Source organism: Halichoerus grypus, chromosome 10, assembly GCF_964656455.1.
Source record: "Halichoerus grypus chromosome 10, mHalGry1.hap1.1, whole genome shotgun sequence".
In the NCBI taxonomy this organism is placed as follows: Eukaryota; Metazoa; Chordata; class Mammalia; order Carnivora; family Phocidae; genus Halichoerus; species Halichoerus grypus.
This window is the reverse complement of record NC_135721.1, coordinates 108,732,845-108,750,413: the sequence shown is the minus strand read 5'-3', so window position 1 is coordinate 108,750,413 and position 17,569 is coordinate 108,732,845. Positions and strand designations below refer to the sequence as shown.

The window sequence follows — 17,569 nt, the reverse complement described above, 5'->3', positions numbered from 1 at the left end:
GCATTCCCCCCAATAACTCCCCCCAGGGGGTACCCTCTGCCTAGCCTCTGCGTTCATTCTCCCTGCCTCATGACCATTCCCACTTCAAGAAAACCTGGTATTTAAAAAAAAAAAATTAAGAAAAACATTAAAAAAATTGTTTAAATTTTTTATTAAAAATAAAATAAATAAATAAAATTTAAAAATAAATTTTTAAATAAAAAGTGAATTAATTAAAATAAATAAAAATAAAATATTTAAATTTTAAAATTTTTTTTAAATTTTTTAAATTAAAAAATAATAAAAAATAAGATTTTAATTTAATTTAATTTAATTTTAAAAAAAAGAAGAAAACCTGTTATTGAGGAATGGCAACAAAATGGGACATGGTCCTTGGCCAGAAAGTCAAGCTGTACCCCAGTTACAGGTAACCCAACCAAATCTCTGCCCTCCTGAGGAGAGACCGCCCAACAGAAAGGGGACTCACGTCGTAGGTGACTTCCTCCACCTGGTCCTTCTCCATAAGAAACACTTTGGAGACTTGCTCACACGGTCCCTGGAGGATTCGGGCAACCAGAGGGTAATCGGTGTTCTTCAGCTTCTGTTTCTCTGGAACCACACCCAGCAAGGAACAGCCCTGAGTTTGGCCCTGAGGCCTTTCTCCCCATAAGTAGTGGCCAGCTCGGGGTTAGGGCACCTCAGAAGATGCGGCCAAGTAAGTCAGGAGACTGAACTGTGAATGAACAATTCTGGTTCAAAGCAACCATTCCCTCCCCGCTCTCCCTGACAAAACGACCATCCTCCAAATCCTTTGGAAGATGCTATGTTGGAGGAATTGGTTTTATCTACCTCTCGAGAAAATCCGGTTGCCTTTTAAATAAGCAGTTAGGTTCTAGACCACATATGGCATTTCCCAGTGGACCCAGCCAGTGACCCCACCAGCCTCGGAGGCAAACAATGTTTGGAAGTTTCCAAAGGCCAAACAGCAAGCAAATGAGGCAGAGGTCTTGTTTTTACACTTGCCATTTTGAGTGAAGTAAACATTTTCAAGTACACTGTGTTTTTCAGACTTACCACCGCTGGTATGGACCACATACAAAGCAAACTCTTCTGCGGAATTCTCGATCTGAATCAGAAACAAGAGATGCTTGAAGAAAGCACATATTTACATATCCCAACTCTGAGCCATTCCTTCCTGGATGCTGCAAAGCTAAATGGATGTTCGGCGCTCCTGAGGGGGAGTTATTTCTCTCCAGCTCTCAGAGGGGATGAGGAGAGGGGGCAGGCAGGTAACTTTATCAGTTAACAGTCCATAAGAAGGACTAACATTTCTTGCACCCTGACAAGCACCGTGCCACACGCTCTGCGCACGTTAACTCAGCTCATACTCCCGTCAGTCCCTTAATGGGGGGTCCTGTGTACCCTCATTTTACAGAAGCAGAAGCACAGGGAGCTTAAGTCACTAGCTCGGCTCCTCCAATCAGCGGGTGATGGCTGGGGATTTGAACCCAGAGGCCACCAGCTAACACTGGCCCCAGTGAAAAATAGGGATCCCTGTCTCCCAAAGATTTCTTATAAAGGGATCATGGGAAACCTACAGAGTAATGGAACTTTAAGGACTCATGCACTAGAACTTACACGTGTATTGAAGTTCATTTTTCAGAGTAGGTTCCCCAAATGTGTTTCAAAAGTCAGTCTGTGCCTGGGGTCTGAGGTCTGTGCCTGGGGCCTGGGGTCTGAGGGCCGGGGCTCCTCAGAATTCAGCGGCACCAGAATGGCCTGCCAGTTGCTGAGCGGGTTCCCTGGCCTTCGGGCTTCAGATTCAGCAGGTCTGATTCAGGGCTGGGGCCTGGGAAGCTGCTTTGCTAAGCTCCCAGGGGATGCTGATGCCACAGGGTCGGAAGACCCCGCGCCCCGCGGCCCAGCGTGCCCCCCGCTGCTTACTGCACACCCTCCATGGTCCCCCTTCCCACTCCGGGGCCAGCCCGCATGGGAACTTGCCTTGAATTTGTTGAGCAGCAGCTTCAGGACCTGCGGGGTGGTCATGGTGCTGTTGATGCGGACGTTAGTGACCGAGCCATAGGCTGGCGTGAACACCGATGTCTGTCAATAGAGGGGTCCGGCTCACGGTGGCCGTGGGGACAAGAACTGGGCCCTAAAACCCAGGTGTCCCCCAGCCCTGTGACCTGGGGTAAAGGGCACAGTGACAAGGGCACTCACCCCGTGCACCCTGAGAGCCCCCCCGCCCCCAGCAGCCTGGCAGACAGTGGCTTTGACGTCAACAAGGCAGCCCTGGGCTGTGCCTAACTCGGGAGCTCCTCTCCCACCCACGGTCCCCACGGGAGGCTGGAGGGGTCTGAGCTGGGCACGTGGCAGGGTGGGGGAGGGGGAGGGGCCCAGATAAGGAAGGCCCTCTCTCCAGAGAAGACGCGCACAAGGCCCCTTCCACTGTGACTTCAACGCAAGGTCTCTGACCCCTCTCCCGTGACGCACTTGCTTCTGGGGCTGGATTCGGACCAGGCAGCGGGAGGGAAGGAGGGTCAGCTAGCGGGGGGGGGGGGCCGGGGGGGGGGTAGTGCACGGACGCCCCCTGATTTGCGTCCCGCAGCCCTGCTTCAGGGGGCAGCACCCAGCTCACAGGAAAGTGAGACCACGCAGCAGCCGGTGTAGGAAGAGGGTAACGTGTGGACTTCCCGGGGAGGGGGTTCGGCTCTGATGTTCGTGGTGTCATCTCACCCACCCTTCTAGGCGGGGCTCCTGATCTGGGGTCCCTCATCCCTCCCAGAGCCGGCAGAGCCTGCAGCCCACCCAGGACCCAAAGACAGAACGGCAAGTACTTGGCTTCCCACTTGTCTGTAGCCTGGAGGTGGCCGCTGCCCAAGAAGAGGCCTTATTCACTCGGGAATAACCCCTGCCCCCTACCCCCCATCCTCTCTACCTTGTGGTTGTAGAAATGGCCATTGATGGAGAAGCGGTGGCGTCTGATTCGCCTCTGGTCACTGGGTGTCCTCACGTTGCCACGGCGACGCACGCCAACATCACTGCGCGTGCGCATCAGCTGTGGGGTGTCTTCCTGCAGGGGCTTGAGGCCCCTGGAGTCTAAGAGGGAAGGGGGAGATGAGCTCTGTCTGCCTGGCCCGGGGATGTGGCAGTTTGCACACAGTACCCTCTTTGTGGCCAAGGCTACGGTACCCGCTGCAGCCTCCCCCGAAATACATTTCATCAAAACAGTATTTCCTGCGGGGGAAAAACATATGGTATAATTTACTGAGAAGCAATACAGTGACAAGATTCCAGAGCAGAGGCTTGAGAGCCAGAGTCCCAGGGCCAAATCCCAGCCCTACCATTGCTATGTTTCATTAACCCCTCCATGCCTCAGTTCCCTCATCTATAAAATGGGCATAATAATAGCACCCACATTACAGGATTGTTGTGAGGGTTTACTGAATTAATTCCTGCAAAGCATTTAGAATAGTGCTTGGCACAGCGGAAGCATGACATAAGGACTTGCAAGATATTGCCTTCTGACAGTATCTATCAAAATTACAAATGCACATAGCCTCAGACCCAGAAATTCCACTTGAAAGAATCCTACAGACACTGACAAATGTGTGAAATGACACGTGTCCAGGGCCACTAACTGCTGTTTGTCACAGCAAAAGGACTGGAATGACTTCAATGTCCATCAGTGAGGAGTGATTCAGCTATCATTTCTCCACACAATGGAATACAGCAGAGCTGGATAAGAATGCCGAAGTTCTTTATGGATTTGTGTGGGACAGTCCTCGAAACAAACTAATAGAAACAGGGATATACAAAATGCTACCACTTATGTAAAAAGGGGAAGAAAAGAAATGACCTCCAACCATAAAGGTATGTTGCTGTGTATTTGCTTGTATCTGTCTAGAACACCTCAGAAAGAATGCTTTCGAGTATTTTCTAGGGAGGGAACCACTATGGTGGGTAGATGAAATGGGGAACTTCTGATAGGCTCCTTTGAAAACTCTTCGAATCTTGAACCACATGAATTTTATTTATTCAATTTACAGCATCTAGATCACATCAGTCTTCACATAGGAGCGCCCAAAACGGGACACTTCCCACCACACATGTATGTACCTGTGGGGCTCGGTGTCTGCTCACTCTCGGGCGGGGCATCCACTTCTGAGATCTGAATGTTGGGCACGGTGAGGGGCTTCAGGATGGTGCTAGGAAGACAGAACACAAAAGGGAGACTGGCTCAGCCCCTGCAGGGGGACCCTCCCTCTCCTGCAATGGGAGCACCTGGCCTGTGCTAGGCTGGGGACAAGCACACCCCCGTAGGGGCGGCCCGTGCGGAGTGTCCCATGAAGCTGGCCCCGCTCCAGGGCTGAGCACAGGGTGGGGAGGGGGTATTCTGGAGGAGAAGATGCTCTTTCCCAGTATCTGCAGCAACACAAGCACCCAATTCATCAAGCCCGGGATGGAGAACACCAAAGGACCAAATCTGGGCGTTGTGTGCACTGAGTTTCTGAGCATGTACAGGTTCGAGCTCTAATAATGGACATTTGTTTCTCCAGATAAGATTCCAGTTCAGATCCTTTCCTGTTGGAGGCGTAACTCAGAAATTGCTTCTGGTATCTAAAGGAATGGAAGTAATAGGTCAGAGCAGCGTTGGAAGGACCACTGATGATAGCGTTCTTGGGGTTGCCGGACAGGATGCTCAGCCAAGCTGGACCCCACGAAGTCAGTCTGAGCAGAGTCCCGGGTAACTGGCAAAAGACTCCCCTATAAGCCCAAAAGGATAATGACAGCAGCTCAGAGAAGCACACCCAAAATCAACAGGAGATTTGACCAGAAAGGAAAATCACACTTAACCAGTTAGGACCATCCCATAGTGAGAAGAGCGTGGGCTCCCTGGGACCCAGTAGAGATGGGACTTAGAGTCCAGGGATGACAGTTTTAAGGGAAGACAATAAAAACTGAAAATCTGAAAGAACTTCCCACTGTGGTCTAACTCTGGACTTCTGACCCCAGACTCGAACTGGTCAGAGCTGCTCAGGAGTGGTGAGTGCCTGGTGCTCCCAGCGACCACGGCCCACTCCCTCACGGAAGCAGAAACTGGTCTCAGCCTACTTCTTACCCCAGTGGCCCAGGTATTCACTTCATTCTAGCCAGCATCGGGGATAACCTTAATTACCGTTCCTGACAACCCTCTCAAGAGCCCTGGCAGGTTTCAAGAACCAACCAAGACCAGCTTGATGTTGCAGGGAATGGAGAAGAAACAAGCGAGCCGAGTGAAAGACCCTTTAGCAGACTCAGCCAAAGATCACGCAGTCGGATGGCATTCTAAAAATTCTCTCACGGAGGGGACGGAATGGAGCAGAATCGGGCGTCGTCGGGATGCAGCTGTGGAAAGGGGTTGGCCCACAGGAAATCCAAGGTGGCAAAAAAGGGCTGAAATCAAAGTAGAGCGGGAAACCAGCCAAGGAGATGAAGCCAGAGAACCCTGACCAGACATTCCAGCGTCTGATGGGATGGGCAAGGACTTCCCTCTTAAAATTCCCTGGGAAAGAAAGCAGATCAGCGTTTGGCCACAGTGTAGGTGTCTCTCAACTTTCGAGAAAGATGAATTTGGCTGCAGAGTTTAACAGAATGTCCAGCGTGTCCAACGGAGAGGGCTTGGTTCCGGTTGAAAACAGAAAACACATCACTGTGGTTTTGGCTGAGAGGTCAGCACACGCTACCCACACTCTGGCCTTGCAGCACCAGCAAGTTTCGAGACGAACACGGCTAGTCAGTCACTTGATACCAAGAACCAAAGTCCCGGAAGGAAGTCCCAGCAGAGGGCGGGCATGTCTACATGCACTTGGCTACTCAGCTGGTAGCAGAGGGAGGGGACAAATAGGCATGGGCTTCGCAGACCTTCCAATGGGACCCCGGAGGAGGGAGCCTCCCAGACTGCTGACTGTCACGCAGTCACCCAGCTCCGGGTGTGGCCTGAAGGAAGCAGCCCCCTAGCTGACCTCGTGGGACTGGTTTGAACACAGCCTAATGTTCCTTTCCTTCTTCCAGGTTCCCCCAAGTCATGGAGAGCTTTGGAGAGAAGGTTCGAGCCCTTGGTGTCTCCAGAGCAGGGTCTCAGACCTCAGGGTCTGAGGAGTGGTCCCCATGGGGAAGTGCTGGGGCACCAGGCGTCCCATCAGAAATCTGCAGGCTAGGCCCAGCTGGTCATGAGCGATACCCCTCAGAGACTCAGGAATTCTCCATGAGGGAGGATACACTGCAACCAGGCCTTGGCATTTCTCCCCTCTGACTCTCACCCAGTGATGTGGTGACAGGCACGGTGGCCCCATCACACCAACATCTGCTCCTTCCTCCTCCTCCTAAGCCCAGAACAGGTGCGCAGTGCAGGTGGGGAGAATGGGAGCTGGAGTCAAGGCTTGCTGGAAGAAGGTGGCATTTGTCTGCTCAAGAACACTTAAGAACAGAACCCCCAGACACTCCCGGTCGCCACAGTCCCATCTCTCCTCACTCACCCCTGAGCCCCCAAGTTACAGCCAGAGTGCCAGGAGGAAGAGGATGGTGGAGGGCGAATGCGCTCGTTGTCATCCTGCATCTGCAGACGGATGGGCCGGCGCAGCCCCCAGGAGATGTTCAGCAGCCCCTCCACGATGAACTCATCTTCCTCCTGCCCACAAAGCAATTGGCACGGTGAGCTGGACCAGAAAACCCCGCAGAAGCCAGCAACACGCTGGGGGACAATGGACAGCGCCCTTGACGCGCCCTGGCTGGGCGCATCCAAGTTACACCTGCGCCCCCGCCTCGAGACACACCCCACCACAAGCTACGCCCTGAAGATGACCTCATAGGTCAACACAAAAGTTGCCTCAAAACTCAAGTACATGTGTGTAAATGATAAAAATGGGTTTTTTTTGTTTTTATACTTTAAAGAAAGAAGAAGACATCTCTTAGAGTAACTGAGACGAGCCTTACTAACAGAAGCCAGAACTAGATTCTTGAATTAGCTACTTTCCCCTCCCCTACCACGGGAAGTCTTTAGCTATAACATATGTTTAGCAATCTGACCTGCTGGTTGAAGGAGATTTAAAGTAACGTTTCCCCAAGTTTATTCTACCAAATACTAGCTCCTCTCACAGGTCAACTCCTCTCACAGGTTACCTTAAAAAGGGTGTTGGGTGATCATGAGTTGGGAGATGATATGTTAATCAGACTTCTTACCAGCAGAACTTCCCAGAGCTTTTAATTAGCTAGTGTGCTACATTGCGGCTCTCCAAGAGATGAATTAATCCTCCGATAATTCCAAATTTATACTCAAGGGTTGTTGACTGCTAACAAGTTAAACATCAGACCCTTCTAAGGGCTTCAGCGTGTTTTGTCTCAAAGAACTGAGTCTCATTTATTATGAGTCTCTATTTAATCATAGAGCACTCTGAGAATTTATTCTGTAAGACGCACCACAGAAAAGCTGTCCAAGGACCAAAATCTTGTGAATGGCCCAGCCACTCACTAGAAGCTTTAAGGACAATGCCTAAAAGGGTCAGGCTTTCTTTCTCAAGTCTCAGAAAACCCCACAGCTGTCAGACCTGGGCCACGGCCATGTCTTCAGGATGAGCCACAGGGATGAAGAGGACACCCGTCCAATGAACAACTGACCCAGATCCCAGGATCATCGCCAGAGAGGAGGGGAGAACAAAAGAAGCAGGAGAGGAGTAGAACAACTTTCAGGCAGGTGGGGGTCTTGGGGGGAAAGGCTTTATGTAAGAATAGGCTATACAGAGGGCCTTCTAGCTACTGTTATATCGCATGATTTTAGGACAGGATTTAATGCAAAGTAGGACTTTTCCTACATGGCTGGTTTGAAGGACACAGAAAAAGCCACTGCATCTCACATACTCTCCCCAACCAGCCTGCCTTCGTAGCTGAAATTATACCATCTGGTATCTGTTTCTATGGATTGAATTGCCATGGCTTGATAACCTGAAAATGTGTTTAGAAGGGTATTACACATATCTTATCAGTCTAGAACACTTGAGTATAAATTACTCTACCTGGCTCCTACAAAACTCACCATCTACCTGATAACAGGCTTTACGGAAATGTATACGGGATGAGTAAGCTAAGATTCGGGCTGGGGGAAGCTGGATCGAGAGCAAAGCGTGTCCCAACAAGGCACCCTAGGAAGACCACTGCAGTTGTGGGGAAGGGCCAAGCATTTCCAGGCAGAGCTGATGTGGCTTGCCCAGTTGCTGCAGCAATCAGATGTGGGCCCAGATGTGTAAACACAGAAGACTGGGGAAGTTTCCTGAATTGCCCGAGAAGAAGCAGCCTGCTTGAGCACCATGGGAAAGGGTCATTTCATGAACATCCCCCTTTAGAGGACCCCCTCCGAAGCAGATGCTAGCCCAGCCTCACATCCATCCCCAGAAATGTCTCTGGAACAGAAAAGCTCATCCTCTTTAGAACAAAATGAGCCTGGGGTCTCCTTCCAAAGAACTCCAGGGACTCCCGCTAACATCCTAAATGGGAGGCCACTCCTGGGGTGGGCAGGAGAGGCAGGGACCTTGAGACCCTGGAGACATGGAGACAGACTGGGCTGGCCCACAGTCCTTCCCCGGGGACTCCTTACCTCTCGGTGTCGGAGCTGCAAATTCTGGCCTTCGTAGTACAAATTGTAGGTCTTCAGATGCAGGAGAAGTTCATTCCTTAGGGCAAAATACAAAAGGTGTGACAGTCTCAGCTGAAGCCACTTGTAATGCACCTGTTCCCTTTTTTCTCACCTCTAACCCGGCCTTCAGCCACCTAAGTCTGGGTGTCTGTCCACTGTCTTTTCTCCCTCACCTCTGCTATGAGTTAGAACAGGACAATCGCTACAGGCTTTCATGAGACTCAGAAACTTCTAGGCTTTTCAGAAAGTCAAAAGGGACAGGTCTGGACCCACTGACTTATGAGTGATAGACATGACCTTATGGTGTGTTTAAAAACTTACAAACTCCCATCCACAGTGGAGAGGATGAATAAAGGGAGCTGTGGTCATACAGTGGAATATTACGTAGCAACAAGAACATGAATGAGCCACACACAACATGGATGAATCTCACAGATATTATGTTGAGTAGAAGAAGCCTGACACCAAAGGCCACGTATTGTATGATTCCATTTATATAAAGTTCAAAATGGATGTTAGAATTCAGGATAGCAGTTCACCTTGGGGAGCAGTGACCACAAGGGGGCAGGAGGGGATTCTGGGCCCTAGCAATATTCTGTTCTACAAGCTTTTATCTTTTTATTCTATTTTAAGTGCTTTCAGTTTATTTAAAACAAATTTGGGGGGCGCCTGGCTGGCTCAGTGGGAGGGGCGTGTGACTCTTGATCTCAAGGGTCGTAAGTTCAAGCCCCATGTTGGGTGTAGAGATTACTTAAATAAATAAACTTAAAAAATTTTTTTGACTTGCAAAGGAGGGGCTTGAAGACGTCGCCCTGTGCTTTTGCCGGTACTCAGGCAAGAGGCTGTGGAGTTTGGTCTCTCTGAATGCAGCCATTCAATGGAGCGATTTGGGGCCACACCAGAGGTCAAAGCTGCCTTGAAAGTCCAAGAAGCTCCTGACAAGTTAAACCTAGAAAAACCGGAGTCATTCTATGCAAGCCTAAATGAATTAGTGAAAAATGTGACTCCAAATAACCTAACACAAAAAGCTGCTGGGTACTTTCTTTTGAGCACAGAGATCTAAAATTACTGGCCAGTCGAGGTCCCTGGAGAAATCCCTCAATGAATCGATAAGAATGATCCATAGTTCACACAACTGCGTGTCTGTATGTGGCCAAATATGTGTAAAGGAATTAAAACAATCTGGTCCCAGATAAGTTAAGCATTTAGTTCAGATAGAGAGCATTCAGTATGAACAAAGCCCTGTGCCTATTCTGGTCAGAACCCCGGCAGCACAGGGACACCACCCAGCGGGGACTCCCTCAGGGGACACCACAGACAGCTCAGGGGGCAGCCACCATTAATTCCTCCTTCCAGGACACCATCTCTCTTGAACCCCCAAAGGTGCTGTGTCTTGAAGGTCCCCTTTACTTCGCTGTCCGTGGCCAGGCTCCGGGGCCATGTTTTTATCTAGAGCACCAACCTTGCTGTGCTCTCACTCGTTCACACTCAGCTGCTTCCCTTCTTCCCACACACAGGAGCCCCTGCCACCCATGGACAGAAGGGGTTTCCATCCACGTGGGACTGGCCACTGGGGACACAACACTAAAAGCCAAAAATCTTACTTGGAGATGTATTTATCTTGTCCGCACGGGACTAGAGAGGTTTGGTGACTGTAGTCCATTCTTCTGTTCTCTTTTCATCAGAAGGGGAGACCTGTATTTGAAAAAAGACATAGGCCAAGTCAAGTTAGGTCCTTAGGAACTCAGCAGAATTTGGGCCAGGGGAGGGGGCACATGGCTCTCTGTTCCCACCCCAGATCCACAGCGTGGGCCGCCCAACGCTGACCCAGGGCTAGTGAGATACCACACTGCTGACTGCCGCCTGTGCTTGTCACAGCCTCTGGGGAAAAAACACCCAAAGGAGAGAGGACAACCCTTAGACGACCCCAGAACAAGTGCTCCAGTCACTAAGAATGTTGACACCCAAGGTGGTCCCAAGGGCGACCAACGCGTCTTCCCTGAAGAGATCTTCACAACACAGAATAGAGATGGGTCTGACAGGAAAGACTCAAATTCCACTGAGGCACATTATAGATCGGCCAGCCACCTAAAAATGCCCAGAGCTGGGTGCAATAAATCACAGCATACACATCTACAATCGCCATTAAAATATGATAACGTTAAAGGCAATTAATTACCTGGGGAAATGACAACACATTGTGAAAACACAGGTTACAAAACCATGAGTTCAATTTTGTTTAAAATATAAGTGAGCATCAAATATGCATATGTATACATTTATATGAACGGATACATATATTCAGATACTCAGATATATATGTCAGGGTTTCTCAACCTCAGCACTATTGACATTTGGCTAAATCATTCTTTGTTGTGGGGGCCGTCCTCTGCATTGGAGGATATTTAACATCATCCCTGGCCTCTACCCACTGGATGCCAGCAGCACCACCCAGTCATGACAATCAAAAATGTCTCTGGACATCACCTAGTGTCCCCTGGGGGCTAAACTATGTCCAGTTAAGAATCCCTGGCATATGTATATCTGTATATACATGAATGAAGGATTGGCTCTCTCTGGGGAATGGCATTACCCAAATTTTTTTTCAAACATTTTATTATGAGAATTTTCAAACATAAAGATGAGGAATAAGACAATGAACAGCCAGGGATGCATGGTTATTCTACCCCTAACATTTACTGGGGCACCTGGGTGGCTCAGTCAGTTAAGCGTCTGCCTTCAGCTCAGATCATGATCCCAGGGTCCTGTGATGGAACCCCGTGTAGGTCTCCTTGCTCAGCGGGGAGTCTGCTTCTCCCTCTCCCTCTGTCCCTCCCCCCCACTGGTGTTCTCTCCCCCATGTTCTTCTCTCTCTCTCAAATAAATAAATCTTAAAAAAAAAAAACATTTACTATCCTTCTTTATCACACATCTGTCCAGCTATACATTCCTTTATCTATTCAATAATCCATCTTATTTTTGATGCATTTCAAAGTAAATTACACACAAAACAAGTTTCATAATTTAAGAAGATTGAAATCATACCAAGTGTCTTCTCCAACCACAATGGTATGAAACTAGAAATCAACAGTAGGAGGAAAAGTGGAAAAATCCACGAATATGTGGAAATTGAACAACACACTCCTGAACAACCAATGGTCAAAGAGGAAATCAAAATGGAAGTCAAAAATATCTGGAAACAAACAAAAACGGAAATACAACATACCAAAAGTTATGGGGTACAACAAAAGCAGTTCTAAGAGGGAACTTTATAGCAATGAACACCTACATTAAGAAAAAGAAAGATCCCAAATAAACAAACTCGAGGAACTAGAAAAAGAATAAACTAAGCCCAAAATTAGAAGAAGGAAGGAAATAACAAAGATCAGAGCAGAAGTAAATGAGAGACCAGAAAACAATAGAAAAGATAAATGAAACTAAGCTGGTTTTTAGAAAAGATAAACAAAATTGACAAACCTTTAGCTAGACTAAGAGAAAAAACTCAAACAAAATTAAACATGAAAAGGAGACATTACAACTGACACCAGAGAAATACAAAGGATCTTAAGAGGCTACTATGAACAATTATATGCCAATAAATTGGATAACCTAGAAGAAATGGATAAATTCCTAGAAACATATAACCTACCAAGACTGAATCATGACAAAAAAGAAAATCTGAATAGACCAATAATGAGTAAGATTGAATCAGTAATCAAAAACTTCTCAGGTTTTGAAAAGAAAAGCAAAGCCCAGGACCAGATGGTTTCACTGGTGAATTCTACCAAATATTTAAAGAAGAATCAATACCCAATCCTTCTCAAACTCTTCCAAAGAACCGAAGAAGAGGGAACACTCCCAAACTCATTTTATGAGGCCAGTGTTACCCTGATCCTCTTATAGCCAGGTAAACATACTACCAGACAAGAAAACTACAGGTTGATATACCTGATGAGTGTAAATGTAAAAATTCTCAAGAAAATACTAGCAAACCAAATTCAACAGTACATGAAAAAGATCATACAACATGATCAAGTTGGATTTATCCCTGGGATACAAGGATGGTTTCACACATGCAAATCACATGTGATCACCTCGACAGATGCAAAAAAAGCATTTGACAAAATTCAACATCCTTTCATGACAAAAACTCCAACCAATTAGGTATAGAAGGAATATACCTCAACATAATAGAAGCCAGATATGACAAGCCCACAGCTAGCATCATGCTCAACAGTGAAAAACTGAAAGCTTTTCTTCTGCAACCAGGAGCAAGACAAGGGTGCCCACTCTCACCACTCCTATTCAACACAGTACTGAAAATGCTTGCCAGAGCAATCAGGCAGTAAAAATAAATAAAAGACATTCAAATAAAAAAGGAAGAAGTAAAATTGTCTCTGTTTGTAATAATATGATCTTATATACAGAATATCCTAAGGCTCGGTGGGGCACCTGGATGGCTCAGTCAGTTAAGCATCGACTATTGATTTGGCTCAGGTCATGATCTCAGGGTCATGAGATGGAGCCCTGCGTCAGGCTCCACACTCAGTGGGGAGTCTGCTTCCCTCCCTCTCCCTCTGTCTTTCCCCCCACTCATGCACGCTCTCTCTCTCTCTCTCTCTAAAATAAATAAATAAATCTTAAAAAAAAATCCTAAGGACTCAACCAAGAAACGGTTAGACTTAACCAATGAATTCAGTAAAGGTGCAGCATACAAAATCAGCATGCAAAAATCAGTTGTGTTTCTATACACTAACAGTAAACTATATGAAAACAAGATAATCCCATTTACAGTAGCATAAAAAAAATAAAATACTTAGGAATAAATTAACCAAGTGTGTGATAGATCTGTACACTGAAAGTTAAATGACACTGATGAAAGAAATTGAAAAAAAAAAAAAGGACAGATATCCCATGTTCATGGATCAGAAGAATATTGTTAAGGTGTCCATACTACCCAAAGCCACCTCTTGATCAACATAATCACTATCAGAATTCCAATGGCATTTTTCACAGAAACAGAAAAAATAATCCTGAAATTTATATGGAACAACAAAAGAACTCAAATAGCCAAAGCAATCCTGAGAAAGAACAAAGCTGGAGGCACTTCATGATTTCAAAATGTACTACAAAGCTATAGCAACCAAAACAGCATGACGCTGGCACATAGACCAATGGAACAGAATTAAGAGCCCAGAAATAAACCCATGCGCATACAATTAATATTTGACAAGGGAGCCAAGAATATGCAATGAGGGAAGAACCGTCTCTACAATGAATGTTGGAAAAATTGGAAACTCAAATGCAAAAGAATGACATTGGACCCCTATCTTACACCAATCACAAAAATTAATTTGAGGGGCACCTGGCTAGCTCAGCCAGTACAGCATGAAATTCGTGAGGTCATGAGTTCAATTCCCATGCTGGGTGTGGAGACTACTTTAAAAAAAATTAACTTGAAATGAATTAGACTTAAATATAAGACCTGAAATCATAAAACTCTAAGGAAGAAAACAGAAATAAAGTTCCTTGGCATTGGTCTTGGCAACAATTTTTTGACTATGACACCCAAATCGTGAGCAACAAAAGTAGAAATAAATAAGTGGGACTACATAAAACGAAAAAGCTTCTGTGCAGCAAAGAAAACAATCAGCAAGATGGCAAGGTCACCTACAGAATGGGAGAAAATATTTGCAAACCATATATCTGGTAAAGGGTTAATATCCAAATTATATAAGGAACACAGAGAACTCAAGAGCAAAAGAAACCAAATAGTCCAATTAATAAATGGGCAGGGGACCTGAATAGATATTTTCCCAAAGAAGACATACAAATGATCGACAGGCACATGAAAAGATGCTCAATATCAGAATCATTAGGGAAACGCAAGTCAAAACCACAATGAGATATCACCTCATTTTTGTTAGAATGGCTGGTATCAAAAAGACAGAGATAATAAGTGTCAGTGAGGATGTGGGAGGATTGGACCCCTTGTGCACTGTTGGTGGGAATGAATGGTGCAGTCACTGTGAACAACAGTACAGCAGTTCCTCAAAGAGTTAAAAATAGAACAACCTGACGATCCAGCAATTCCACTTCTGAGTATATACCTAAAAGAACTGAAAGCAGGATCTTGAAGAGATACTTATACACCCATGTCCATAGCAGCATTAATCACAAAAGCCAAAAAGGTGGAAGCCACTCAAGCATCCATCAACAGATGGATGGATTAATGATGCACGGTAGACACATACCATGGAATATTATGCAGCCTTTAAAAAGAAGGGAATTCTGACATGTGCGACAACATGGAAGAACCGTGAGGACATTCTGCCAAGTGAAATAAGCCAGCAACCAAAGGACAAATACTGTATGATTCCACTAATAGGAAGTCTCCAAAGTAGTCAACATCATAGAAACATAAAGTAGAAAGTTGGTTGCCAAGGCCCGGGAGGAGAGGGAATTATTGTCTCACGAGCAGAGGTTTAGTTTGGCAACATGAAGCTTTGTGTGGATGGATGGTGGTGTTGCTAGGACAACAGTGTGAATGTCCGTAATGCCACAGAACTGTGCACTTAAAAATGATGACGTTGATACATTTTATGTGCATTTCGCCATGATAGAAAAGAGAATGGAAGAGGGAGGCAGAAAAGCCAGCGTGATGGTGATACAATGTGAAAAAGACCCAAGCTGCTGTCACTGGCTTTGAAGCTAAAGGAAGAGGGGCACGATCCAAGGAACATGACGGCCTCTAGAAGCTGACAAGGATGAGCCAATGAATTTTTCCCTAGGTCCTCTACAACATAGCCCTGCTGACACCTTGATTTTAGCCCAGTGAGACCCTGTATGTACTGACCTAAAGAACCCTAAGATCATAAATTCGCGTTGTTTTAAGCTGGTAAATCTTGGCACTGTGTTAAAGCAGTCGCAGAAAACAAATACAAGAGGCCCCCTAAAAAAGGGGGCATCAGTGCGGGGAAGGGAGTTGAAGGGCTGAATTTCATTCAGAAAATTCAATCTCCAACTGTGTACCCAAAAGTGGTACCCTAAGAACACAGTTGTTCTCTCTAAATTCTAAATTTTAACTTTTCGATTTTTCCTAAAGGGAAAAAAAAATTCATAAAAATTGGAGTCCAGGGGTGCCTGGGTGGCTCAGTGGGTTAAGCAACCAACTCTTGATTGCAGCTCAGGTTTTTGTTTTTGTCTTTTCTTAAGATTTATTTATTTATTTTACAGAGAGAGCTTGTGCAAGCAGGAAAGAAGGGCAAAGGGAGAGAGAGAGAAAGCCTCAAGCAGATTCCACGCTGAGCAGGGACCCCGACATAGGGCTCGATCCCAAAACCCTGAGATCACAACCGGAGCAGAAACCAAGAGTCAGACACCTAACCGACTGTGCCACCCAGGTAACCCCCTCAGCTCAGGTCTTGATCTCAGGGTCGTGAGTTCAAGCCCTGTGTTGGGCTCCACGCTACTTTAAAAAAAAAAAATGAGAATACATATGTACTGCAAAAATGAAGAAGAAGAAGAAAGAGAGAGAGAGAGAGAAAGAAAGAAAGAAAAGAAAGAAAGAAAGAAAGAAAGAAAGAAAGAAAGAAAGAAAGAAAGAAAGAAAAAGAAAGAAAGAAAGAAAGAAGAAAGAAAGAAAGAAAGAAAGAAAGAAAGAAAGAAAGAAAAGAAGAAAGAATCAGACTGGTGAGAAAGTTTTTTTTTTTTAAGTGACAATTACCCATAACTAGTGAGTACCCTTTTTTTTTTTAAAGATTTTATTTATTTATTTGACAGAAAGAGACGCAGTGAGAGAGGGAACACAAGCAAGGGGAGTGAGAGAGGGAGAAGCAGGCTTCCCGCTGAGCAGGGAGCCCGATGCGGGGCTCGATCCCAGGACCCTGGGATCATGACCTGACCCGAAGGCAGACGCTTAACGGCTGAGCCGCACAGGCGCCCCAAGTACTCATTTTTTTAAAAAGTATCCTTTTGAAGAGGAAAACAGAGAAGGAGGCAAACCATAAGAGACTTTTAACTAGCAAAGAAACTGAGGGTTGCTGGAGGGAGGGGGGTGGGGGATGGGGTAACTGGGTGATGGGCATTAAGGAGGGCACTTGCTGTGATGAGCACTGGATATTTTTTTTTTAAAAGATTTTATTTATTTATTTGACAGAGAGAGATACAGAGGGAGAGGGAACACAGGCAGGGGGAGTGGGAGAGGGAGAAGCAGGCTTCCCGCTGAGCAGGGAGCCCGAGGCGGGGCTTGATCCCAGGACCCTGGGATCATGACCTGAGCCCAAGGCAGACGCTTAAGGACTGAGCCACCCAGGCGTCCCTGAGCACTGGGTATTATATGCAACTGATGAATCACTGAATTCTACCTCTAAAACTAATAATACAGTATAGGTTAATTAAATTGAATTTAAATTTTTAAAAATGAAAAAAAAAAAGTCCCCTTCCTATGCAGGTTCAAGTGCACACATTTCACAGACATTTCTCATGTGCCTGACATGTGCGATCTGCGCTTACTGATGGTGATTCAACAGCAAAGGGAACAGGCACAGCCCTGCCCTCAGGATGCAGTAAGAGATGGACAGCGGGAGACTGTTCTAGCAAGGGAAGTAGATGCTACGGCAGCACACAGAAGGGCACCTAATCTGGACGTGGGTAGGGTCCCAGGGGCTTTCTGGAGGAAGCGACCTCTAGGCTGAGACCTCGGGGATGAGGTGAAGCTGGCAAAGTTGCAGGGCAGAGCGGTCCAGACAGAAGCTGCACGCACCCCAGAGCCGTGCAAGATGTGGGGGGGGGGGGCGTCTGGGACCTTGACCACGTCAAGGAGTTCGAGGTGCCACGGGAGGCGTGTAGGCTGAATAATGGCCCCAAAGATACCCAGGTCCTAATCCCGGGAGCCTGTGAACCTTACCTTATAAGGTACAG

The 17,569-nt window shown here is 46.6% G+C and overlaps 1 protein-coding gene across 11 annotated transcripts in view; it reads right to left on the bottom strand.

Annotated features, from left to right (window-relative positions):
* Window positions 1–17,569, bottom strand: part of RASSF2 (Ras association domain family member 2) — a 40,330-nt gene that overhangs the window by 6,558 nt on the left and 16,203 nt on the right. For all 11 annotated transcript variants that reach the window (XM_036093306.2, XM_036093314.2, XM_036093315.2 and 8 more), the window contains 8 exons: window positions 10,252–10,342; window positions 8,609–8,684; window positions 6,498–6,649; window positions 4,099–4,187; window positions 2,918–3,078; window positions 1,981–2,082; window positions 1,054–1,105; window positions 467–588 (listed from right to left, as the gene is read on the bottom strand). In XM_036093306.2, coding sequence (XP_035949199.1) covers window positions 467–588; window positions 1,054–1,105; window positions 1,981–2,082; window positions 2,918–3,078; window positions 4,099–4,187; window positions 6,498–6,649; window positions 8,609–8,684; window positions 10,252–10,310 — 813 coding nt within the window. In that variant the 5' untranslated portion in view covers window positions 10,311–10,342. The remainder of the gene's footprint in view (window positions 1–466; window positions 589–1,053; window positions 1,106–1,980; window positions 2,083–2,917; window positions 3,079–4,098; window positions 4,188–6,497; window positions 6,650–8,608; window positions 8,685–10,251; window positions 10,343–17,569) is intronic.